The 22,797-nt window shown below is 36.1% G+C and overlaps 1 protein-coding gene across 10 annotated transcripts in view; it reads left to right on the forward strand.

Annotated features, from left to right (window-relative positions):
• Positions 1-22,797, forward strand: part of EHBP1 (EH domain binding protein 1) — a 381,983-nt gene that overhangs the window by 59,593 nt on the left and 299,593 nt on the right. For all 10 annotated transcript variants that reach the window (XM_090281360.1, XM_090281362.1, XM_090281361.1 and 7 more), the window contains exons 3-4: positions 5,085-5,142; positions 16,089-16,184. In XM_090281360.1, the coding sequence (XP_090137486.1) occupies positions 5,085-5,142; positions 16,089-16,184 (154 nt within the window). The remainder of the gene's footprint in view (positions 1-5,084; positions 5,143-16,088; positions 16,185-22,797) is intronic.

The following is a 22,797-nucleotide window of genomic DNA, read 5'->3' on the forward strand; positions in this document are numbered from 1 at the left end:
TTATAATCTGATCCATTGAAATCGATGTATCTTTTCCTTTCTCCATTCCTTTTTCCTCACCTCCTTTCTACTCCTCAGAATTCAACGTCAGGACCATAATTTGAGATAAGTCTTGACACCTTCAGAGTCAAGTTGTTGCTTTTTAAGGACTTTGAGGGTAGGATAGAAGGTGTTGAATTTTTATTTTTAAATGCAAAATTTCCTTCCCCAAATAACCCCACCAAAAGGCTTTGAATTTTCCACTGGAGTCCTTTAGATCCATTTTACAGAAAGTGTATCTGTGTGTATGTTTTATGTGTGTGTAAAGAAAATATTTATATATGTAAATATATAAACATATATGTAATGTCTGTTTATATATCTGTGTATGTATTATATGTGGGGCTACCTGGTTACTTAATTTAGGTAATGGGATAGAACTATTAAATGTGATTGTTGAATTCTCTTTGAAACCTGGACTCTATCGGGTTGTCTTGACATTTTTGATAGAAAGGAAGTTGTATAATTATAGGTTCTTTGGTAGTTGGATAAAACGCTCACAATTGCTCTATCCCTGGCCTCTTGGGAGTACCTAAGTAAATATTTAATGGTGCTTTTCTAGTACATCACAGATGCATAAAATATTAATTGTGGTCAGCTAATTATATGGTTATTGGGACTCTTCCATTGAGAACAATAACTCACAGTGCAGATCTTTGCTTTAGAACGTTCTGCCATGTCCCCGATAATGTAAAGGTAGATTGATTTCTAGTAAAGACATTTTAAAAAATGGGACATGACTTAGAATCATAAAAAAGTTTACCTACCTCTGGAGGCATTCCCAAATAAGTAATTTATGTCCTATTTATATGCTTGGAACTTCAGGTACATAGGTTAGGAGACTATCCTTTCTGTTTTTTTTTAATAGTAAAAAGCTTCCCTATCCTGAAGGACTGAGGTTAGATTGAGTTGAGGGGAAGGAGGTGTTGAGAAGCCTAGTTAGGAGGCAACAGTGCAGGTGGCACTAAAACAATGTCGTGAATGGGAGACACCTCACTGCCATCACACCTAGTGCTTTACTAGTGTTTCAAGTCAGGAGGTATGGGGATGGCTTACCACATCCTATAAAACAGCGGTTCTCAACCTTGGTTGCACATTAGAATCACCTGTGGAATTTAAAAAATACGCACACCAGACCACTTAAATCAGATTCTCTGGAAGTGGAACCCAGGCATCAGTATTTTTGAAAGCTTGCTCAGGATGTTCCAATATACAGCCAAAGTGAGAATCCCTGCAAAGCTCAAATAAGCTACAGAGAGGATGCATTAGGCAATGGCTTTAGTTGGACATCATCAATTATAATTAACCAATTGGGAATTCCTGGATGAAACTTAAGGTTCATTCCGTAGCAAATGGTCATTGAGCCTCAACCTTTACCAGATTCCTTTTAGTTGCTAAGAATACAAAGATAAATAGATATGGTTGATAAGGGAGCATAGTCTAGAGGAGGAGGTAGAAATAATAACAAATAATATTGTACCAGGCATATAAAATATTAAAATAGGTGTATCTCAGGTATTATTGGAAATACAATAGAAGGAGCAGTTAGTTAGCTCAGCCTGGGGTTTGGGATATGGACGGGGTGAGAATGAAGTCAGAAATGGCCAAGGTTTCACAGAGGAAGTGGTGAATTAAGAGTTTATCAGGTGGAAAAGGGGAGAAAAGAGGGAGTTGAAAAAGGTTACAAAGATGTGAAGAAATTGGATGAATAAGTGTTCAGGGATTGTTTGGAAAGCAGGTTGTCTATGAGATATTTGCAGGTTATACCTTTAGAAAGATAGATCAGTGTCAGGTGATGAAGTGCCGTAGTTATAAACCATATGTGGGAACATGGATGTTATTGTGCATACCAGGGTGTCACAGGGCTAAGTGCATACTATGTCTGGATAGATCATCTTAAAGTGTGAAGCTGGTCAGATGTGAAGCAGTTGGTAGTGTTGGAGGTTCTAGTCATTCAGATAGCATAGACCTTGGTTAAAGGCATTTATAAAGAACTGTTTTATAAAGTTTAAATTCAAACTAAAATAAAATGCAGTACTGTTTAAGTCAAGTAAATCTGTCAAATTCAAACTACAAGGGCCAGTTTGTGTATTACCTTCAGTATAAGAGCCCAGTTTAAGATAATAAACAAGGAAAAGCTGTAAGATTTTGTAACATTTCTAAAGAAGTACTGTAGAAATACAATGAAGACGTGATGTTGGGCTGGAGATGAGAACATAGTGAAAAGGTTAGTGTGGTAATCTAGGTAAAATACTCCAGTAAGCCACCAATGCTTTCAAACAGGGTAACTTACACTTGTTGGCTGCTCAGTCCTCTACTGTCAAGTTGCCAGCATTGATAATACACTCTTTCCAGCCCCATCCATCTATGCCACACTGCTCCCATCTTTACTGTCATTTGTTCTATTCTACTTCTGTGTGTGTTGAACAAGGCTTTGTTTTTCATTTTCAGGTCTTTCTTTTCCCATTGGTATGGATTCTTAGGTTAACACTGATGTTTCATAGAAACTTTCTCCTATTTCACCTGTAATTTGCCACTGCTGCATTTCTACTGCTCCCAACATCTTACTCTGGGAAAACTCACCAAAGCAGGTTACTGGTTTTAGTTTATAGTTATTGACACTGGTCAGGAACTGAGCTTAATCTTGGATGGAGAACCACCATTTTTCTATTTATACCGTGTTGGTTACTGTCACCATCAGAAACATTGTGCATTTGTTTAGATGGCTTCTTAGCCAAATAGTTTCATTATTGGAATTTTCTTCCATTTTATTTTATTTTTTTGTTTGCCCATTCTTCAGGTCTGACCACCTAAAATAAACAATCATTAACATTTTACTATATTTACATTGCTTCTTGCATCCAACTTTCTCCCTTATTTAGCTGGGATCTATACATTGTAAGCTCTTAGTCTTTGTTATGTCTAAAATTATTTCTTAAAGGGTAATTTAACTAGTATAGAACTAGAAGGTGGCAGCTATTTCCCCTCAGCAACTTGAAGATCGTTAGCTTCATTGTCTTTTGGGCTCTATTGTTGCTAATGAGAAGTTGCTGTTCATATAATTATTCCTTTTTCGGTGATTTGTCTTTTCTTTTTTAATTTTTCTCTTTATTCTTGCTGTCCTGTAGTTTGATTGCTAGATACATATATATAGATATTTTTTGGGTGGGAGTGTTGAGCTTTTATTGAATTATAATTGAATTATTAAAGGGTGGGGGGATTCTTGTTGTGAGGCCTCTGGGCTGTTGTGAGTGTTGTAACGTGAGGTGAGGTTTTGGTTGTTTTGTATAAGCTGCAGTTTGCTCCAATGTTGTCTTCTGCCTGTGGCTGGAAAGACTGCCATAAATCACGTGACAAAGCAAGTTACCAGGCCATTTTTCCAAGGGGCTCTTATTGCCTTCAAAAGTTAATCTTACTCCATAAGGCTCTCTGGTGACATCCAGATTCCAGGCATGATTCTTTCGATCATGATATTCCAGACAAAGTCTTGGTTAATAAAGCCACGTTTTAAAACTGGTGTGATCTCTAGCCATGTGGGTGTGAGGAAGAGGTTGTCTGTAGAGTCCAAAGAGATGGAAAAGGATAGAACCCTCTCTTCAAACCTCACAGAAACAGGGTTAAAGGGTTAGCTTGGGTCAAGCTTCCACTGCCCACTGCTTCCCTAGGTGCTAGCTAGTCTCAGGAGGCGGACGAGGGAAAAATAGAGAATGTCCCTATATGGGCCACCGAAATGTTAGGGTCAATGATGGGGGGCTGTGAAAGTATTCAAAAAGAGAAGAAAGGGCATAGAGTTAAAGTTTTTATTCACTCTCCAAGAAAGGAGAGGGGCATGGCATGGAGAGTTACACCCGCTACACTTATTTTTATTTATTCTGTTTATTTGATAACATTTATTTTCTATCTAAGGACTCTAACCTTTTGTCAAGTCTGGAACATTTTTAGTCTTATCTCTTCAGTATTTCCTCTGCTTCCCACTGTTCTAAACTTCTAGAATTTCTGTTAGGCAAATATACTCCTTAGTATTTTTATCACTTTATTTCTGTGCTACATTCTGATCAGTTCTTCCATAATATTTTTCATTGTACAAATCTCTCTTTGTACAGGTACATTGGTGAATCACTGGATAAGGAGTTTATGGCTGATGGCTATACACACACACACACACACACACACATATTTTTAATTAAATGACAGGTCATCTGCTGATAGTGAGGGATTTGAGGGTAAAATGAAGGAGGCATAGAATGTGGTGAAGGTCACCAGATGAGTCTTCTCATTCATTTCTTGGTTAAAAAGCTTTTAGCCAAGATTTTAAAAAATAAAATTTAAGGAAAATAACTGATAATGTCATAGTCTTGGTGTTTTCAGTGAGCACTTTAATGCAATTTTTGTTGTTGTTTGATTTTTACTTTATATTATCAGAAGATAAAGAAAAGAAGAGTGATCTGAGAATTAGGGAACTTTTATTTCAGTCTTGATTCTGCCAGAATTTTTGTTTAGTTATTACTTTGCCCGTTTTTTAAGCTTATAAAATAGCAATGATAGTATGAAGATAATTGAACTGATTGATTATAAAAATATTGAAAACCATAGCATTATTCATAAGAATTAGAGATGTAAAATTAGTGTAATTCAGATTAAATTATTTTGGTATTTTTATTATGCTTATTTTCTCCAAATTAAAATGGAAAATGTGTTAGAAGTGTAGTATTAAGTTTTGGAGAAGATATATGTGTGCTTTTCTTTTTAAAATAGTCACCAGTTCTAAGTATTACTTACATGGTTTGTTCCAATAAATTAATTAGCTAAAGTATCTTTAAAAAAATGTTTGGCTGAAATACTAGTCATTTAAATTAGATCACAACTGTATTCAACATATGCTGTATTGAATAATTTATTTAAATGAGATTTATTGTAAGGGTAACTGCTTCATATAAACTAAAACAAATGGCATTTTTGTCCTTTTAAATGTACTAGAACCAAATTTTACATTAATTTGATTTTGGATTACTTAAATTTATTTAATCTCTTTTTTTGTTTGGCAGGCAACCAGATAAACTGGTGGTAGTTTGGACAAGAAGAAGCCGAAGGAAGTCTTCTAAGGTCAGTCAGTTTCTAAATTTCTTAAAACACTGAATTCCATTTTAAGTCATATTATTAAGCTTCTCTGGCCCTTGATATTTAAAAATATTATTAGATATTTTTGGTTACTTCTGATTATGTAGTCTACTGAAATGTTTGACCAGACACTATATTCTTGTTACTACAGTTCTTAAAATGGGAGCCAGTTCCCTGAGTTTTGATCTTGGATTTGATTGCCTTGAATAAGTAGTTATCTAACTTCCTTGTACTAGGGTATCATCAGTTAAATAGGTACCACTTATAAAATGGTACCTAGGAATAATTTATTCAGATTCCAAGAGGATGAAGTTAGGGCACAATAAGGAGTGATAAGTCATCTGAGTTCATAGCTGGGTGGCAGAAGAGAAGGATTTAGTTTCTTCAAAGGCTTTAGTGTTTTGTACTAATAACTTTGTGGGGAGTAGAATAAAATTTTTAAATGCTCAATAGCAATAGTGTAGGTATTTTAAAAATCATATTCTATAGATAAGTAAATTTGAGTATATTTTTACAAGCACACAATAATTGCAAGTATGTTTTGAATGATAATTTTCTGCAAGTAGATCTATGTAAATTAAATTTCAGAGTTCAAAATTTTTATTAAGGGCATCTTTTTGTTTTATTTTAATTGAACTGAAATTTACATATCGTGTAATGCATAGATGCTAATTATATGAATTAGTGAGTTTTGATTAATATATACTTGTGTAATTACTGTTTCTATCATGATATAAACTATTTTCATCAGTACATTTTTGAGGTTTATTGATGCAGTTTTGTATATTAGTACTTATTGCTGAAAAGTATCAATTATGTAAATATACTGCAATTTAATTACTTATACTATCCCTGTTGATGAACATTTGCTTCATTTCCAGTGAAAATTGTGTATATTCACTATTGTGAATACAGCTGCTATATATATATTACAACTGTACAAGTATTTGGGGTGACAAATATTTTCATTTCTCTTGGGAAGTTACCTAGGAATAGAATCACTGGGTAACAGGATAACTAAAATTTTGACTTTTAAATGTAATCCCACCAGCATTATAGGAAAGATTCAATTGCTTAATAGCATGAATGGCATCTTCTTCAGAGCATACATTCATCGCTTTGCGGCATTCTATTTTGGACCTGGGGGGAATGTTTTCTTATTTATTTACATATGGGTTCTGAAAATGGACATAAGGTCTTCTGCCAGTTTTGCTGATTGGATCTTAAGCTTTGTGGAAAGGAACAAAATAAGATCATCCACTAAGCATAATAGATGAATATGACTACAAGTATAAACACTAGAAATGATCCCTAAATGTATTTGGCTATCAACAGAAAGTAATTCCCCCTTTTAATAATTAGATACCAATTATGAAACATAATGAAATACTTCAGATTATAAGTCAATTCAGAATATGCATGTTTAAGGTTAAATATACTTTTTATTTAGTTGCACTTTTAATAGTCAAATAATTAAAAAAATATTTTAAGTATATTTTATTATGTTGTTACAGTAGTTTCAGTTTTATCACCCTTTGCTCCCCTCTGCCAGTACTCGCCTTCCCTCCAGCAATCCCACCCCCCTTTTAGTTCATGTCCATGGGTCGTGCATGTACGTTCTTTGGCTTCAGCCTTCCCTATATTATTCTTAACTTCTCCCTGTCTATTTTGTATTTACCAATTATTCTTCTTAGTCCCTGCACCATTTCCCCATTTTTTCTCCATTCCCCCTCCCAGCTGATTACCGTCCAAATGATCCCCATAGTATTTTCAGTTCCTATTCTGGTTTGCTTAGTTGGATTTTGTTCTTATTTTTTAGATTCAGTTGTTGATAGTTGTCAGTTTGTTGTCATTTTTTAAAATATATTTTATTGATTGTTATTACAGTAGTTCCAATTTTTTATCCTTTGCTCCCCTCTGCCCAGTAACCCCGTTCCCTCCAGCAATCCCACCCCCCCTTAGTTTATGTCCGTGGGTTGTGCATATAAGTTCTTTGGCTTCATCCTTTCCTATATTATTCTTTTTTTTAAAGTATATTTTATTGATTATATTGTTACGATAGTTCCAGTGTTTTCCCCTTTGCTCCCCTCCGCCCAGCACCCGCCCCCAGCAATCCCCCGCCAAGTCCATGCCCATGAGTTGAACATACAAGCTCTCCCGCTTCACCCTTTCATATATTCTTCTTCCTTTTTAAAAATTAATTAATTAATTAATTAATTATTTTAACAATAAAAAATAACAATCCCTCCCTCTCAGACTTGAGACCCTTCATAATCTTATAAAGGACAATGGGCGAAGGTCTTGTGCTCCTCTAGCTGTTTCAAGCTGGACATGGTCATTGTCCTACCTACTCTTGGGTCCAGAAATCCCTAATAAGAGTTGGGGTGTGGAGGGGAGGCTGGCCTTCCAACATGGGGAAGGATCGTGCAGACTCCAGGTCAGTTGCCTGTCCCTGTACAACGGTGTGTTTGGTTTAACAGGCTGGCATCCTTGTTGTATTTGGTCATGTTGTGATGTAGCGGCCTTTCCGTCTCTCCGTGGTTGTAAGACTTCTTTCCAGCTAGTGTTCGGTTGGTTATTCCAGATGATTTCCTCCTATATTATTCTTAACATCCCCCTGTCTATTTTATACCAACTGATTATGCTTCTTAGTACCTGTACCATTTCCCCATTTCTCCCCCTCCCACCTCCCAGCTGATAACCCTCCAGATGATCTCCATACCTGTGATTCTGTTCCTATTCTGGTTTGCTTAGTTGCATTTTCTTTTTCTTTTTTGGATTCCGTTATTGATAGTTGTGAGTTGTCATTTTAGTGTTCATAGTTTTGATCTTCTTTTTCTTAAGTAAGTCCCTTTGATATTTCATATAATAATGGCTTGGTGATGATGAACTCCATTAGCTTCACCTTGTCTGGGAGGCACTTCATCTGCCCTTCCATTCCAAATGATAGCTTTGCTGGATAGAGTAATCTTGGTTGTAAGTTGCTTTTCATCACATGAAATACTGCTTACCAGTCCCTTCCTGCCTGCAAAGTGTCCTCTGAGAAATCAGCTGATAGTCCTATAGGCACCCCACTGTAGGCAACTCTCCGCCTCTCTCTTGCTGCCCCAGGACTCTCCCTTTATCTTTCACCTTTGCCATCTCAGCCATTATGCATCCTGGTGTGGTCCCCTCTGGGTCCAGCATGCCCGGAACCCTCCGTGCTTCCCGGACCTGTATGTCCACTTCCGTCACAAAATTTTGGAAGTTTTCCTCATTTTTCTCAATTCTTGCCTCCTCATTTTGCACTGGTTGGCTGTTTTTCTCTTCCTTATGTTCTAAATCATTGATTTGAACTCCAGTTTTCTTCTCTTCACCATTGGTTTTGTGTGGCTTTTCCTTCGTTTCACTTAGCATAGCCTTCACTTCTTCTCTTATGTGTTTACTGTACTCAAGCATATCTGTCAAGCCTGTAAACATATTTATTGCCAGTGTTTTGAATTCTGCATCTGTTAGGTTGTCTATCTCCTCATCTGTGAGGTTGTCTATCTCCTCATCGCTTAGTTCTCCCACTGGAACCTTGATCCGTTCCCCCTTTTGGGCCATACTTCTCTGTCTCCTCATCTTGACAGGCTCTTGTGTTTGTTTGCCTCTGTGTCTTAGGTAGAGCTGTCACTCCTGTTACGTTGTAAGGGGTGGAGCCTTAGGTATTCATCAGTACAGGCTGCCCCATTTCACCACATTGTGGCACTGTATGTGGGGGAGGGGTCTGAGAGAAAACAATGCCGCTTGCCCAGGACTCGCCTCTTTTCCATTCACTTCTCCCACTTTGTATGGGATTGGTGCCTCTCTAGCTGTGGCCCTGGCTTTCGTTCCCAGAGTGGGTGGGTCTGCGGACGTTCTAGGACTGTTCGGGCCCTTTAAATAATTGGACTCTGCTTAGAGACCAGCAGTTTCTGCCTCCACCCCAGCCCCCACTGGTTTGCACAGTCAGAAACAATGAGGCTTAATTTTTCCTGGTGCTGAAACTGAGCTGTGAGGTCCGGTGAGGAGCTGGGAACACTCCCCAGGTGTCCCTCCTTAGTTTTTAAAATGTGTAGCTGTGCTTTCTGCTGGCATGTTGCTGTCGCCACTGCTGCCACCACCACACCACGTCCTCTCCACCCTGGCTCTGCCCCTCCTGCCTTTCTGGATGAGTATTTCTTCTTTATATCTTTGTTTGTTGGACTTCCATGCAGTTTGATTTTCTGGAACTTCTGGTTTCTTATAGTTTTGAGGTAGTTTTATTTTTTCTTAGTTGTGGAGGGAGATTCAGCGTGTTTGTCTACACCTCCATCTTGGCCAGAAGTCTTGTTTCTAGTTTTGAGGTGGTTGTATTCCTTCTTAGTTGTGGACGAAAATGCAGCATGTCTGTCTAGGCCTCCGTCTTGGCCGGAAGTCACTAGTCAAATAATTTTTTTTAAGGTCTGGGTTCTTTTTTATATTGTTTCAAATATTAATTGAATTCATATGATGAAATGCAGAAGTGAAGAGGAAAAGTGAGGTTATAGATTGGTTTTTCTCAGAATGCAATATTTTCTAGATGGAATTATTTCTTGGGCTAATTTTCCACTTATGATGCTTTTAATGTTTTAAATCATTTCTGTATATTTTAGAATCATTGTGTTTTGTCTTTAAACATTATAGTGCAGGTGTACTTCTTTAGAAAAGTTTATGAGACCCCACAATGTGTTAAGCTTATTACAGCATATATGTGTATGTGTATAAAAAGCAGGTTTATAAATTGTATGTAACAGCTAAATAAGGACATAAAAATCAGTTCCAGAGGCTGTTGAGGAAATGATTATGGAATTATTGTAAAAATTAAGCAAATATGTTTTTTTAATTTTGAAAAACTCGAGATTCATGACATTTTGGAATTCTTAAAAAAGAAACCAACCCTTGTTCCTAGCTAGTTTTCAAAAAATTAGCCATCAGTTATATTAAATTCAAAGAGTAGAATCATTGTTTTCTTTTTAAGGCTCTGTTGTTTCCTAACATTTTTTCCTTTAAAATATAAGCTATTTGTTGTTAAGTCTCTTTGAAATCACTTAGGGGATAAATAGTTCTTTGCAACTACTACCCAGAAAATATTCTAGTGTTTAATTTTAAATATATTTTTGAAAAGAGTTTGAGCTATTCAGGTATCAATTTTTAAAAATCATTTGTATAGCTTACTATTTATCTTTCCTGTTTCTGAATGTATCTACCTTTTTTTATATTGGTGGATTTAAATTTATAACTGATACCCAGATAATTATCAGATTAGACAGTAAAATATTAAGGCACACTGTATTATTTAATTTAAAGTTTAGTTCTCAGTTTATTGCTCACTTTCTTTGGGTGCATGTCTATTTTTATACCTAAATATACAAAGAGCTCATTGCTGAATCATTTTTTATTGAGAAAATAATTATCATGGCTAATTAACACAATATTCAGCTTCCCCTCTTTTTCTTTGGTCATAGCATTTATAACAAAGATTATCGGGCTGCTGTTGATTTGTGTATGCTTAAATAAATTATTTTTCAGTATAATAGGTGGTAATATGAAGCAAGACAATTATGTTAGACCAGAAAAATTATAGCAGAGTAGTCTGTGTTTTAAATCCAGAGTTTGAGCTCACAGAGAGATGGGAGAATTCCAAAGGGAAACTAGAGCTCTTTAACTCCTCACTTGCTTTTTGATGGAGTTACCACCTTTACTTCCTTGCTCTGTGGTTGTGCTATATATAGCTTTTACCATGTGCTGCAATATCAAGAGAAGGCTACATTTGCAGAACTTTGCCTTATAGTGGTGGTGTTGGCAGTTCCAAGATACCTTTATATGTGACATTCTAAACTTTTGGGTATATGCAGTTTTATAAATTGAGAATTCTCAAGTTAACAACTATATGACAGTTACAAATTTTCATTGAACTATTTTGATTTCGTAGAAATCAAATAATAAATGAGTGCTTACTTTGTTTAGTTCCATACAAGGTACAAGTCTATTAGGTAAAGTATGACATGACATAATTAGAAAATAAGCATTGTATACGGTAAATACCCCATATTGAGAAGTGTTGCCTTTTTTCCTAGGTCTGCTATGGCAGATACCAAAGGATCTGTGATGTTATTAAGAAGTGAGAAAAATTGTATAAGGAGAACTGGATAATTTCAACCATTATCTGTACTAGGATACTGGCAAGTGATTAACTTGCCTTTCATTACTATACTGAGGCGGTAAATAGCTGTACCTGTGTGTCTGTGCCTTATTATTTTGTAGAGAAATTCTTTCTGTTACTCTGAATGGGAATTGATCAGGGTTCAGTGTGGATGTTTGCCAATATGATGTACTTTATATCAAGTTCTTAAGAACCTAAATTACTGTTCCTGTTTATTTGTACAATTAGATGTTTATTACCATAACTTTTTATATAGTTACCTCTATTAGACTTTTCATTCTTTTTCTAGCTTTAGATTCTTGAATTCTATTTGAGGTAGAGGTTGTAGTAAGCTCTTTGAAAATAGGAATGCCTTTTTAAAAAATGTTTGCCATTATGTTCATCCTTGATTCCTTTCCAGTAAGATTTACTGGTCTCATTTTCTTCCCAATATGTAATAATTTGTTAACATTTTAAAGCTGGATTGCCAGCTACTCAGCTGGACTAACTGCTAATGTTACATTGTACTCACCAAGGTTATACAGTTTTTGGAAGAATATCAGAAAGCCAGAGTTCTAACTTAGTTGGACTTTTTTCACTGAGGAGAGAGATGATGGATAGAATGGTGAGAAAATGGCAGCACATTGGCAACTTAGGAACTAGCACCCTTCCATCTCTGTTTACTTAGAAAAAAATTTTAGTTTGTTAGGCAGATTGTGTTTTTGTTTGTTCAGCAATTGAATTGCCATTCCCTGATTCAAGACTGGGGGGATTGAATGAGGTCATTTAGAGGACCCATATTAGGGGACCTGAGGAAATTATCTGAAAACACCATCTCTCTTTTTTAAAAATACTTTATTTTTAATTGTATTTTTTTCCATGACCATTTATCCTCCTTATGCTCTCTTGTACTTCCACCTCCCCTACTTCCCACCCCTCAAAACCCCCGCCTCCGGCAATCACCGCACTGTTATCCATGTTTATGAGTTCTTTTGAGTTTTTCTTTTCTTTTTTCCTTTCTTTTCTTCTCTCTCTCTCTCCCCATCCCTCCACCCACCAACACCCCTGAAAACACCATCTCTTAAATGCCGAGTTGTTATGTGGCTTCCCCATTTCCTGCTTTCCCCATTTTTGATCTGTGTCATATATATAAATGTTAAGACCTTAGAGTTAGAAGACTATTTTCTTGACTATTATATGAATCAGGGATAGACATGGGCGTGATGTTGGTTGGATGAAGAACTCTGAACTTGGAAATCATGGAGTCTGATTTTTCTACTGATTACTAGTATGTGTTCAGGCAAGCCATTTACTTTTTGATTGCTTCATTTTTCTTATCTGAACTTGCATTACATTTTCTAAGGTATCTTCAAGTCTAAAATTCTTTTATGGTCATTTTTTTTCATGAAGAATTTTTTGAAGACTATCTTTTTTTTTCTGTGGTTAATAAGAAAAGTTGTTATTATTCCCTTTCTTCTTATGTCTCTATTGTAAGGGAAAGCTGTGAAAATATAATTATGGAAAGTTTGAAGAGACCAGAGAAATAGCCTGGTCTGCGTTCACAATACATGATAATTACAGTTGTTGTAAGTCTTCAGAATTAAGTATGTAGAGTATGCTGAGCAGAGTTTTGATTAAGGATTATCTAAGGTGGGCAGGTATTTACTTTTCAAAGTGGAGATTGGTTGCTTTATAGACTTTTTGTTATAAGACTGTCAACAAGCATAGAAATAGGCAGGGGAATGAATAGAGGAATATCTGGAGATGTTTTTTGATCAACAAAACTTAAGATTATTTTTTTTACCTTTGGCCATGGTATGCTCATGTGGTGGTCTCTACTTCTCCTTTCCTCACCTTAAGTTTTGTGATTGGGGCAATGGAGAGAGAATAGAGGGAAAATTATTGACAATTTTTGAGTTGGAGTGGGAGAATGCTGCTAAACCTGTATCTTCTGCTGGTATTTTAACTAACAAGATCTGATAAGATTTGCATGGACATAAGTTTCTGTGATCTTGATTCCTGCTCAGTTCCATTTCCTTGGTTCAAATCCAATTTCTGCTCCTTACTTGCTGTCTGATCTTCGGCAAGTCTGTGCCTTGATATCCTCGTCTGTTAAATCTGCTCCCTCACATGCATCTGCACCCACATACTCTAACTTCTTTCCTGCTATGGAAACATGAATGGTTTGTGCTCCCAGCAATGGCCAGTCTGTCTCCTTCTGTACTGTTAAGGACATTATTCTAAGGAGAGTAGGGGTGGGAGGAGGATAGAGAGGATAAATGGTGATGAAAGGAGGCTTGACTAGGGGTGGTGAACACACAGCACAGTGTGCAGATTACGTTTTGTGGAATTGTGCACCTGAAACCTGTATAATTTTGCCAAACAGTGTCACTCAAATAAATTCAATAAAAAGGTCATTACTCTAGCAATTATTTCTCTTCTGCATCATTAAATTTTCCTTCTTAAATGGATCTTTCCCATCAGCATGTATTTTTCTCTTATTAAAAAATTCTCTCTGACACTATTTCTCCCACCAGCACCAACCAGTTTCTCTCTTCCCTTTCAGCAAAATACCTCAGAGGAGTCGAGTTTATTTGCTGTCTTCAGTTTTATTTTGTTCCTATTCTTTCTTGAACCCAGGCATTTGCCTCGTCACTCTACTGAAACTGCTCTTGTGAAGTCAGTAATAGCTCCGCTTTGTTAAATCCAGTGGTTATTTTTCAGACCTCATCCTATTTGATCTACCAGTAACATTTGGCTTGGGTGATTGTTCCTTTCTCTTTGAAATATTTTGTTCACTAGACTTTCAGGATACCAGCATTTCTCTGGTTTTCCCTCTGCTTTACTGACCTTCCTTTACTGATTCCTTCTAATTTCCTAGATGTTGCGCTCCAAGATTCAGTGCTTTAGCCTTCATATTCTTTATCTGTATTCACTTCCTTGGTATCATGCCTTCTCTTAAGCTTTAAATATCACCTGTATGTTAATAATTCCCGATTTTATAACTCCAGGCACATATATCTAGCTGCCCATTTGAACATTTGTACTTGAATATCTAATAGGTACCTCAGATTTAATGTGTGTAGAACCGAGTCCCCTACCTTCACAAACTTGCTCCTCCTACAGTCTTGCTCATTTAATAGGCATTTCTTCTACTTGCTGAGGAGCAAAAGTCTTAGACTAGCCTTGTTTACTCTCTTTCTCTCGCACAACCAGACCGCAAATCTTGTTGATTCTGTTTTGAAAAGATAAAAATATTTTCCAAATCTAGCCAGTGTGTACCATCTTTCTACCACCCCAAGTCAAGTCTCTATCAGCTCTCCTTGGGTGTATTGTAGTACCTTCTTACTTAGTCTTCCTGTTTCTTCTCTTATGTCTGGAGCCTGTTCCTAGTACATTAACTGGATTGAGTCTTAAAACATAATTTAGATCATCATTTCTCTGCTTAAAACCTTTTAGTGGCTTCCCTTCTCCCTTAAATTACAAGCCAAAATCTTTGCAGTGGCCTCCCAGATCATTGTATGCTGGGCCCTCCGTTAATTCTCTGACCTTATCTCCTGCTGTTCTCCTCTCTGATGACTCTGCTGCAGCCACATTGGCCTCCATGTGATCCAACTGCCTCAGCACTTCCCACTTGCTGTACAGTCTCCCTGGAAAGCTCTTTTCGTGTATTTACACATCTGATTTTTTCACCTTTTTAAAGGCCTCTTAAGTGTTACCTTCCCAATGACATCTTCTCTGACTACCCTATTGAAAATTGTTACTTTCTCTTGTCCCCTCCATTCTTCTTCCCTACTTCTATTTTTCTCGGTAGCACTTAGCTCTGCTTATCATACTTTATATTTTACTTAATTATTTTGTCTGTCTCTCCCAACTATACTGTAAACTCCTAAAGCAGATTGTCTTTTACTACTATAGTGCCTAGATGGTGCTTGGCAGATAGTATCAGCTGAATGAGTGAGTGAATGAGAGAGTCAATGAATAAACAGGGTTCTTAGGCTGATTAAATGAGTTAAACATAAGTACATTCCAAGCATGGATTGACATATAAGCTGTTAGCTTTTATTTTATTATCACTTTCATGGAATGTCCCTGGACAGTCCTGCAGCCCATAAGGATGAAGAGCTAGTTGAGCTCTGTTGACATACCTAATCTTCCATCAGCTTTGGGTGGAAATGCCACCACAGAGGAAGAACTACAGTGGTAACTCCCAAATTTGGGGGGATTCCTTAGGGAACCTTAATAACCAAGATTTACAAGGGAAAAAGTCTTTAAAATTATAAGTACTAGAAATATTAACTGCAAAAACTGCTTTCTCTTTTTACCTGTCCCAAATAAACATTGACAGTCTAATGGGAAATGAACTTCAGTGCAAAGCATACAATTACTTTTTCCTTTTGACAAATGAATTTGCCTTTACGTTCCCTTATCGCAAAAATAATTTCAAAAATATGTCTCCTGTTAAAAATTTTATCCAGTCACCAATAGTAGCTTTTGAAAATACAAAACACCTCAATTTTGCATCTTCTTTTGTGTGTGGGTGGGAGAGAGGGTGACGGTTTGTTTAAAGATGTCACGTGTAGCTGTCTTGTGATATAACTGTCATGGCTCAAGTTTAATGCTTGAAAAGTCTTATTTGACTAGTTATTTTTGTTTCAGGGAGACTATAGCTCTAATGGATAGTTAAGTAGGGTCAGTATATTTTTGTAAATTATTAACGTTGCATTCCCTGTACCTCATATTGAAACCATTATTTTTATTCTGGTAGGCTCATAGCTGGCAACCTGGAATAAAAAATCCATACCGTGGTGTTGTAGTGTGGCCTGTTCCTGAAAACATTGAAATCACTGTGACACTTTTTAAGGTAAGTTTTATTTTTATAAGTTAAATAGTTTATTATATAATCATGGTTCTAAATGACAGAATATTTCAGTATTCATTGTTCTGTACTTTTGGGTCCAACCTGGTGCCTTAGTGTGCATTATTTTTAGGGATATAGCAGTTTATTAGCAATGCAAGGGTATCAGAGTATTTCATGGTCTATAAACTCAGAACAATTTGGTAGTTCTTTTGAACTTGTTATAATTAGATTAGTTGGAATACTACTTTTACTACTTCCTATGTTCTATCCATGAGAAACTTTCAAGTTTTTTGTATGGAAAGTTGAAGTTTGTGGAATTCTTAGTTCTAAGCCTCATTTTGTTAGCTTTGTTTGACTAATAACATGATATGTTTTAAAATTAACATTTGGTAGATATTTTAGTTAGTTTAGTTAGTATTAGAAGTATTAAATTGATATTTGGTAAATATTTCATTGATACTAATATTTTGTAAATACTGTAGCTTAAAAGCAAAATTCTAGTTGTATATTCAAAGTGTAAATTAAAAAGCAGGTGTATCTATATAGCTACCAGCCTGATTTATATACATGTTTTTTTCTTAAAAGTCTTCCATATTTCTTGAAATACTATAATGTATTTCTTACACATAAGATTAAGTACTAGAATATTTACTTCAAATAAAATGGTGGGGACAACTGTGTCTCAGTTTTAGCCTCTTTGAAAATGGTAAAATTAGAAAATGAATGCTCTTTCTTCTTTCAGTCATTCCAGTTATATTGAAGTTACTTTTGCAGAGACAAGAGGAAGGAGGACATCTCATTAAGCATAATTTAGTTACATAAAGTCTGTGAAAATCCACTAAGTATTTAAGGATATTAAGTTTAAGTAGATCACTCTTATATGGCTTAGAGTGTGAAATCCTACTGTGAAAAAGTAGTTTTTGGTTTTGTGATCCATTGTATTCATTCATTCATGCAGGAACTACTGCTGAGATGATGGGACAAAACAATATGATGAATGTTAATATACTAACCAGTGAATGGAATACTACTTTTAAATGCTCTGTTTCATATATTCTTTTTTACAAATCATTCTTAACATTTTATGTATATTTTGTGGTTTTGATATTATTGTTATTGGCATTATAGCATTACTTGATTATGCTTATCATTTATACACCATACTTGGTTTTCTTGGGGAGAAATAAGGAGTGAGACAGTAGCTACTGTTCCTTTTTATTCAGGAGGACCAGAACCATCCTGTTGTCTTTCAGCCATCTGTCTTAAAAGCCTGTTACTAAACCCCTGTAATCCATATTTTTTTCTACTGGAATGATACAAGTAAGCTTAGAAGTTTACTGTGAGACCTTTGGAGTATTTCATTTTAATTTTCACAGCAACCCTAAGATTCTATGATTATTTTCATTGTACTGTTAAAGCAACTGAGCCTAGAAAAGAAAGTAACTTGCCCAGACACACTGATTTAGCCCTGTTCTTTATTCTATGTTTTATTGCCTAGTCTGTAATAAAAACCACTATGGATATAGATTGCAATAAAAGATCTCTGATATTCTTGAAGAAGACTTTTAAGTAATCTCTTGGGTGTTTTGATTTAGTTTGTTGTTTATGTTGGTAAAGCAAATGAATGGCAATAGTTATACAACTTTTTAGAACACAGGGTGATAGAGAAAAATGGCGTTAGAGTAGAGCTGACAACCATGTGTTTGGAGAAAGGATATCACACTGATTCTGAGCTGAAAGTGGCTGTTGAAATATGTTACTTGTAAGATTAGGAGATAAGTGTTGTTTTCCAGTACTGATGAGAACGTTCAGCATATCCTTACTTTTGAATTTTTATGACTTTGAGTGTTATAGTCTGTAGGAAAAAAACAAAACAAAACCCAAATACCCTTTCCTTCCTGGTTTGGTGTATCACCTGTGCTGAGGCAACCTTGTGACCATTTAAAATATTTAAAGAATATTTTCCACCAATATTTTTTATCTTCCTGACTCCCCCACCCCACCAAATTATAATAGAAAAGAGAGAAGTAAAACAAAACAACTTTTTATTTTTCATGGTAATTTTTGGATCTTGTTTGAATATCATTGAAAATATTCAACTGGAAAACTTTTTACATTTTCCCTTTTTACTTTACTTCAATAAAATTTTCACAATTCATTTAATCTTGAACTTTGCAAGTAGAAAAGGACTACTTTAAACCCTTTTTGGTCTTAAGTATAGTATTTATAGAGGTGTGCTCATACACAAGGTGCATTTTAAAGAAGTAATCAGTGTTTTATTTTTCTCTAATTTAACTAGAAATCAATTTCTTCAGCCTGCATGCTTGTTTTTGAAATTTGAATTAGATTGAAAAATAGAGGTTCTAGTAAATGAATAAAAAGCCTTTTAGGGTTCTGAGAAGGAAAAAGGCTCTTGAAGCCATTTTCAATTTTTCTCTTTACTACAGTGGTAGGAAAGGAGACCCTAAAGCAGCAATCTTCAACCTTTCTCATTTCATGGCACGCACAAACGAATTGCTAAAATTTTGTGGCACACCAAAAAATAAATTTTTTACCAATCTGACAAAAAAAAGTAATATATATAACTTTGATCCATTCACACTGGATGGCTATTGTTGTGTTGGCTGTTGTCATTTTTTAATTTGAAAATCTAAGGGAAAAATGGTCAGTGTCCCTGACTAAATAGTCAGGTATTGCATGTTTTAAAAATTCTTGCAGCACACTGGTTGAAAGTTGCTACTCTAGAGGGTAGAGAGTAGGAAACAAAGAAGACTTAATTAATTCAAGCTGGAAGCGATCTTCATTATAAATATTTTTGTCTAGTAAATAATATAGTTACTTGTGTAGGTATAGCATTTTGAAGTGTCTTGAAAATGAACATTATTGTTGCTCTTTTACAATGTTTTTACTGACTTTTCCCTATCACATCATCTCTTGATCCTATTGAAATTGTTCTAAGAATAATACATCATTGGTATTGAAAAATAATGTCTCATATGCTTTAAGAATTAATGTGTACTATGTAAGGCACTGTTCAATATTTGTTACTTTATAAGATATATATTTATTCATTCATTTAAATATTTTTGAAAGTCTGCTGTGTGATTGGTACTGTTCTAGGTCCTGAGGACATGGTGGGAAACTGAACTAACAGTGTAGCTGAAAGTAAGGCAGACTTAAAACCATAACAATAGTTTAATTCCTATTCATTGTTCACTGTAGGACAGTACATCTTTCAGTCTCAGTTTTGTGTTCTGTTAAATGGGAATAAAAATAGTACTTATTTTATAAATTCTTACGATGACTAAAAGAGCACACTAACTGGGGCAGTATGTGTGCTCTGTAAGTATTTTGTGGTGGTGGTGTTATTAATTGTACTAGCTGTGCTACAGCTATACTGCATACCTCAACAAAACGAGGGGGAAGGGCGGGCAGACAGGGTGGTAAAATGTCTCTTTCCTTAGCTTTCTGTCACACTCTATTACTTGGTCTCTTAAAGTAGCACTGTTTTTGCCCTAAATTCCTCATGGAAAAGCTTCTTCAGGCTTTATTTATAGTATTCTCTCTCAATAAACCTAGTTCATGAGCAGGGGCAGGCTGGGGAAACAAGTTTCAAGCAATGTTCTCCACCTTTGATTCCCTTTTACCTTTCCTCTCTCCCCCTGCATATCACCACCAAAGAAACTCCTTTTTGACAAGTTTTTATCCTATTTGTGTGAATTTACTCATAAGAATAGTTACCTGAATACAGCTTAGAATCAGTCACCACCATGCTGTTACAGTAAAAAAAAAAAAAAAAGATAAACAGATATAAAGAAGTAAAACTAGGACGTTTTGAATTCATTTCATAAGTGTGTAGGAGTCATTAAAGAAATTTGAATTGGTATTAACATGGTCAGAACTGTGGCTTGGGAGAATTAATCTGTACAAGATTGATTGTAGGGCTGAGAGACTGAGAATGCTGCAGTTATTTTCTAGACACAAAGTGGTAAGGGTCCAAACTAGGCTGTTGCAGTGGAAACAGAAGGTTAATAATAGACTGAAGTGGAATCCGTCACGAATAAGATGCTTTCCTAGGAGCAGCACATGGGACCTGAGACCCAGCAGGGGAATAGCAGAGCCCATTTTCCATCTGTGAACAGGGCCTCACTAACTCTTGGATTGGAATGTTGAGCCAAAAGCCTGCACTGTTTAAATATTCTCTCTCTCAATACTTTCTTCTGTCCCGCTCCTCTAACACATGGAATTGAACTTGAATAACTTAATTGCACATATGATGTGACCCCCACTACTTTATGTCTTATATTCAGTTGCCTTTACCTATTCTAAAATCTGTAGAAGTCTTATACCATCCATCCTGGCCCAGATGCTTTCTTTCTGATAAAGCTTTTCCTGTTCATTATTGTAAAAAGTGATGTGTTGTTTTCCAGTATTTGGTGAAACCATATACTTCATTCACCAGATATTTATTTAGATTATTTTTGTCTTTGAAGATAGATAACTATGTTTGAATTCATATAGAACCGCTATACTCCCTTATATAATAAGTACCTAATAAATATTTGTCAAATAAATACTTGCAAGAAATGTTCCTCATTTTTTAAAGTTATATTTGGTATAGGATCGATTCCCTTTCTCAGGTTTCTGAGGCATTTCCAGGATTAATGAGTGGAGGGAGTCGGGGGTATTAACAGCTATGCCAATTTACCATTTTATATAGATTATGAAGTCCTTTGCAGTGCTTTGAAATTCCAGATGTTTACATAATCTCTGCTTAGAAGAAAACCTTGCCTCAAGGGGTACTTTTAGTTTAAAATACATGTATAAAAATGAGGGCAAGTCTTTCTATAAGAATCTAATACTCAGCCCTGGCAGCTGTGGCTCAGGGGATTGAGCATCGGCCTGCGAGCCAAGTGTCGCTGGTTCGATTCCCAGTCAGGGCACATGACCAGGTTGCACGTCAGGTCCCCAGTTGGGGGCGCAAGTGAGAGGCAACCACACAGTGATGTTTCTCTCCCTCTCCTTCTCCTTTCCCCTCTCTCTAAAAATAAGTAAACAAACAAATAATTTAAAAAAATCTAATACTCTAAATAAAGCCCTTTTTTAAAGTATATTTTATTTATTTTTTTTAACTTTCTTTTTTTGAAGTATATTTTATTGATTATATTGTTACAATAGTTCCAATTTTTTCCCCTTTGCTCCCCTCCACCCAGCACCCCCCTTCCCCCAGCAGTCCCCCCCAAGTCCATGCCCATGGGTCATACATACAAGCTCTCCTGATTCACCCTTTCAAATATTATTATTCTTTTTTAAAAATAATTAGCTAATTAATTATTTTAACAATAAAAAATAACAATCCCTCCCTCTCAGACTTGAGACCCTTCATAATCTTATAAAGGACAATGGGCGAAGGTCTCGAGCTCCTCTAGCTGCTTCAAGCTGGACATGGTTGTCATTCTACCTACCCTTGGGTCCAGAAATCCCTAATAAGAGTTGGGGTGTGGAGGGGAGGCTGACCTTCCAACATGGGGAAGGATCGTGCAGACTCCAGGTCAGTTGGCTGTCCTTGGACAACAGTGTGCTTGGTTTAACAGGCTGGCATCCTTGTTGTATTCTGGGGGCGACAGGTTTGGCAACAGGATTAAAAGACGTCATTCAATCCATAACTACTAGATTACAAAAGGCATGTATTAATTTTTCAATGTTTCACATTAGGGAAAAAAAGGGCTTCTTTGGAGGAAGGTGTGCCAGGCACATCTCACCTCTCCAAAACCCTTTTGCCCATTATACTTAGTTTGGGCTGAGGGAAATATTTTAGGTTTTTCCCCTCTCAGACCTCTGGGCCCTTTCTGTCCAAGCCATTAGGATAGAAAAGAGAAACCGGTTTCAAAGTGAAGCCCACCGACCACCCCATTCTTCATCAACCCAGTCACTTAGTTAAACCAAACCATTGAGTCTCAGGAGACAGCGATGCAGACAGGATTAAATGAGGCCTATATGTACAGACAGTCACTCAGGTAATGAGATCATAGGCTTATGCTCTATGAAAACAGAAAACACATGTTAATTTATGTAACATAACCCACAAACAAGTCTCTAAATCTGTAGGACTGTCTTATTGGAAAGACATCCAGTTGCAAGGCATTTGACATTCTTCTTGCCTGTAAATTAAACATCTTTGATGATACCACAGACATAGTTTAACTTTCAAATGAAAACAAATTTTAAATGAAAAGAAACTTTAAAGACGGTCAGCTGTACTACTTTATAGTCTGCCACCGATCATCGTGATTTTCCTTGAATAATGATTTTTCTCCCTAAGATTACCCTCTTTGTCATTAAAGGGACTGCATTAAGTCCATTTTTAATTTATCCTGTTCATTTGCATAAACACAACAAGAGCAGCAAATGATCACATATGATCTTTACATTTGCTTTGTTGGAACTTACACAGGGAACATTTAGGGTGACCTTCAGTCTGCCCTTCAGGGCACAGAAGCTGAGCATTCAGCCTTGCTTGTACACACCTGTCTTTTCCAAATCCTGGTTTTCCATTGTGCCTTAAGGTCCCTTCTAGCCATCTTTCAGGAAGACAACCTTCATTCCTTCCCTGGAA

The sequence above is a fragment of the Furipterus horrens genome, unplaced genomic scaffold (assembly GCF_987537825.1).
Source record: "Furipterus horrens unplaced genomic scaffold, mFurHor1.1.pri manual_scaffold_6, whole genome shotgun sequence".
Lineage (NCBI taxonomy): Eukaryota > Metazoa > Chordata > Mammalia > Chiroptera > Furipteridae > Furipterus > Furipterus horrens.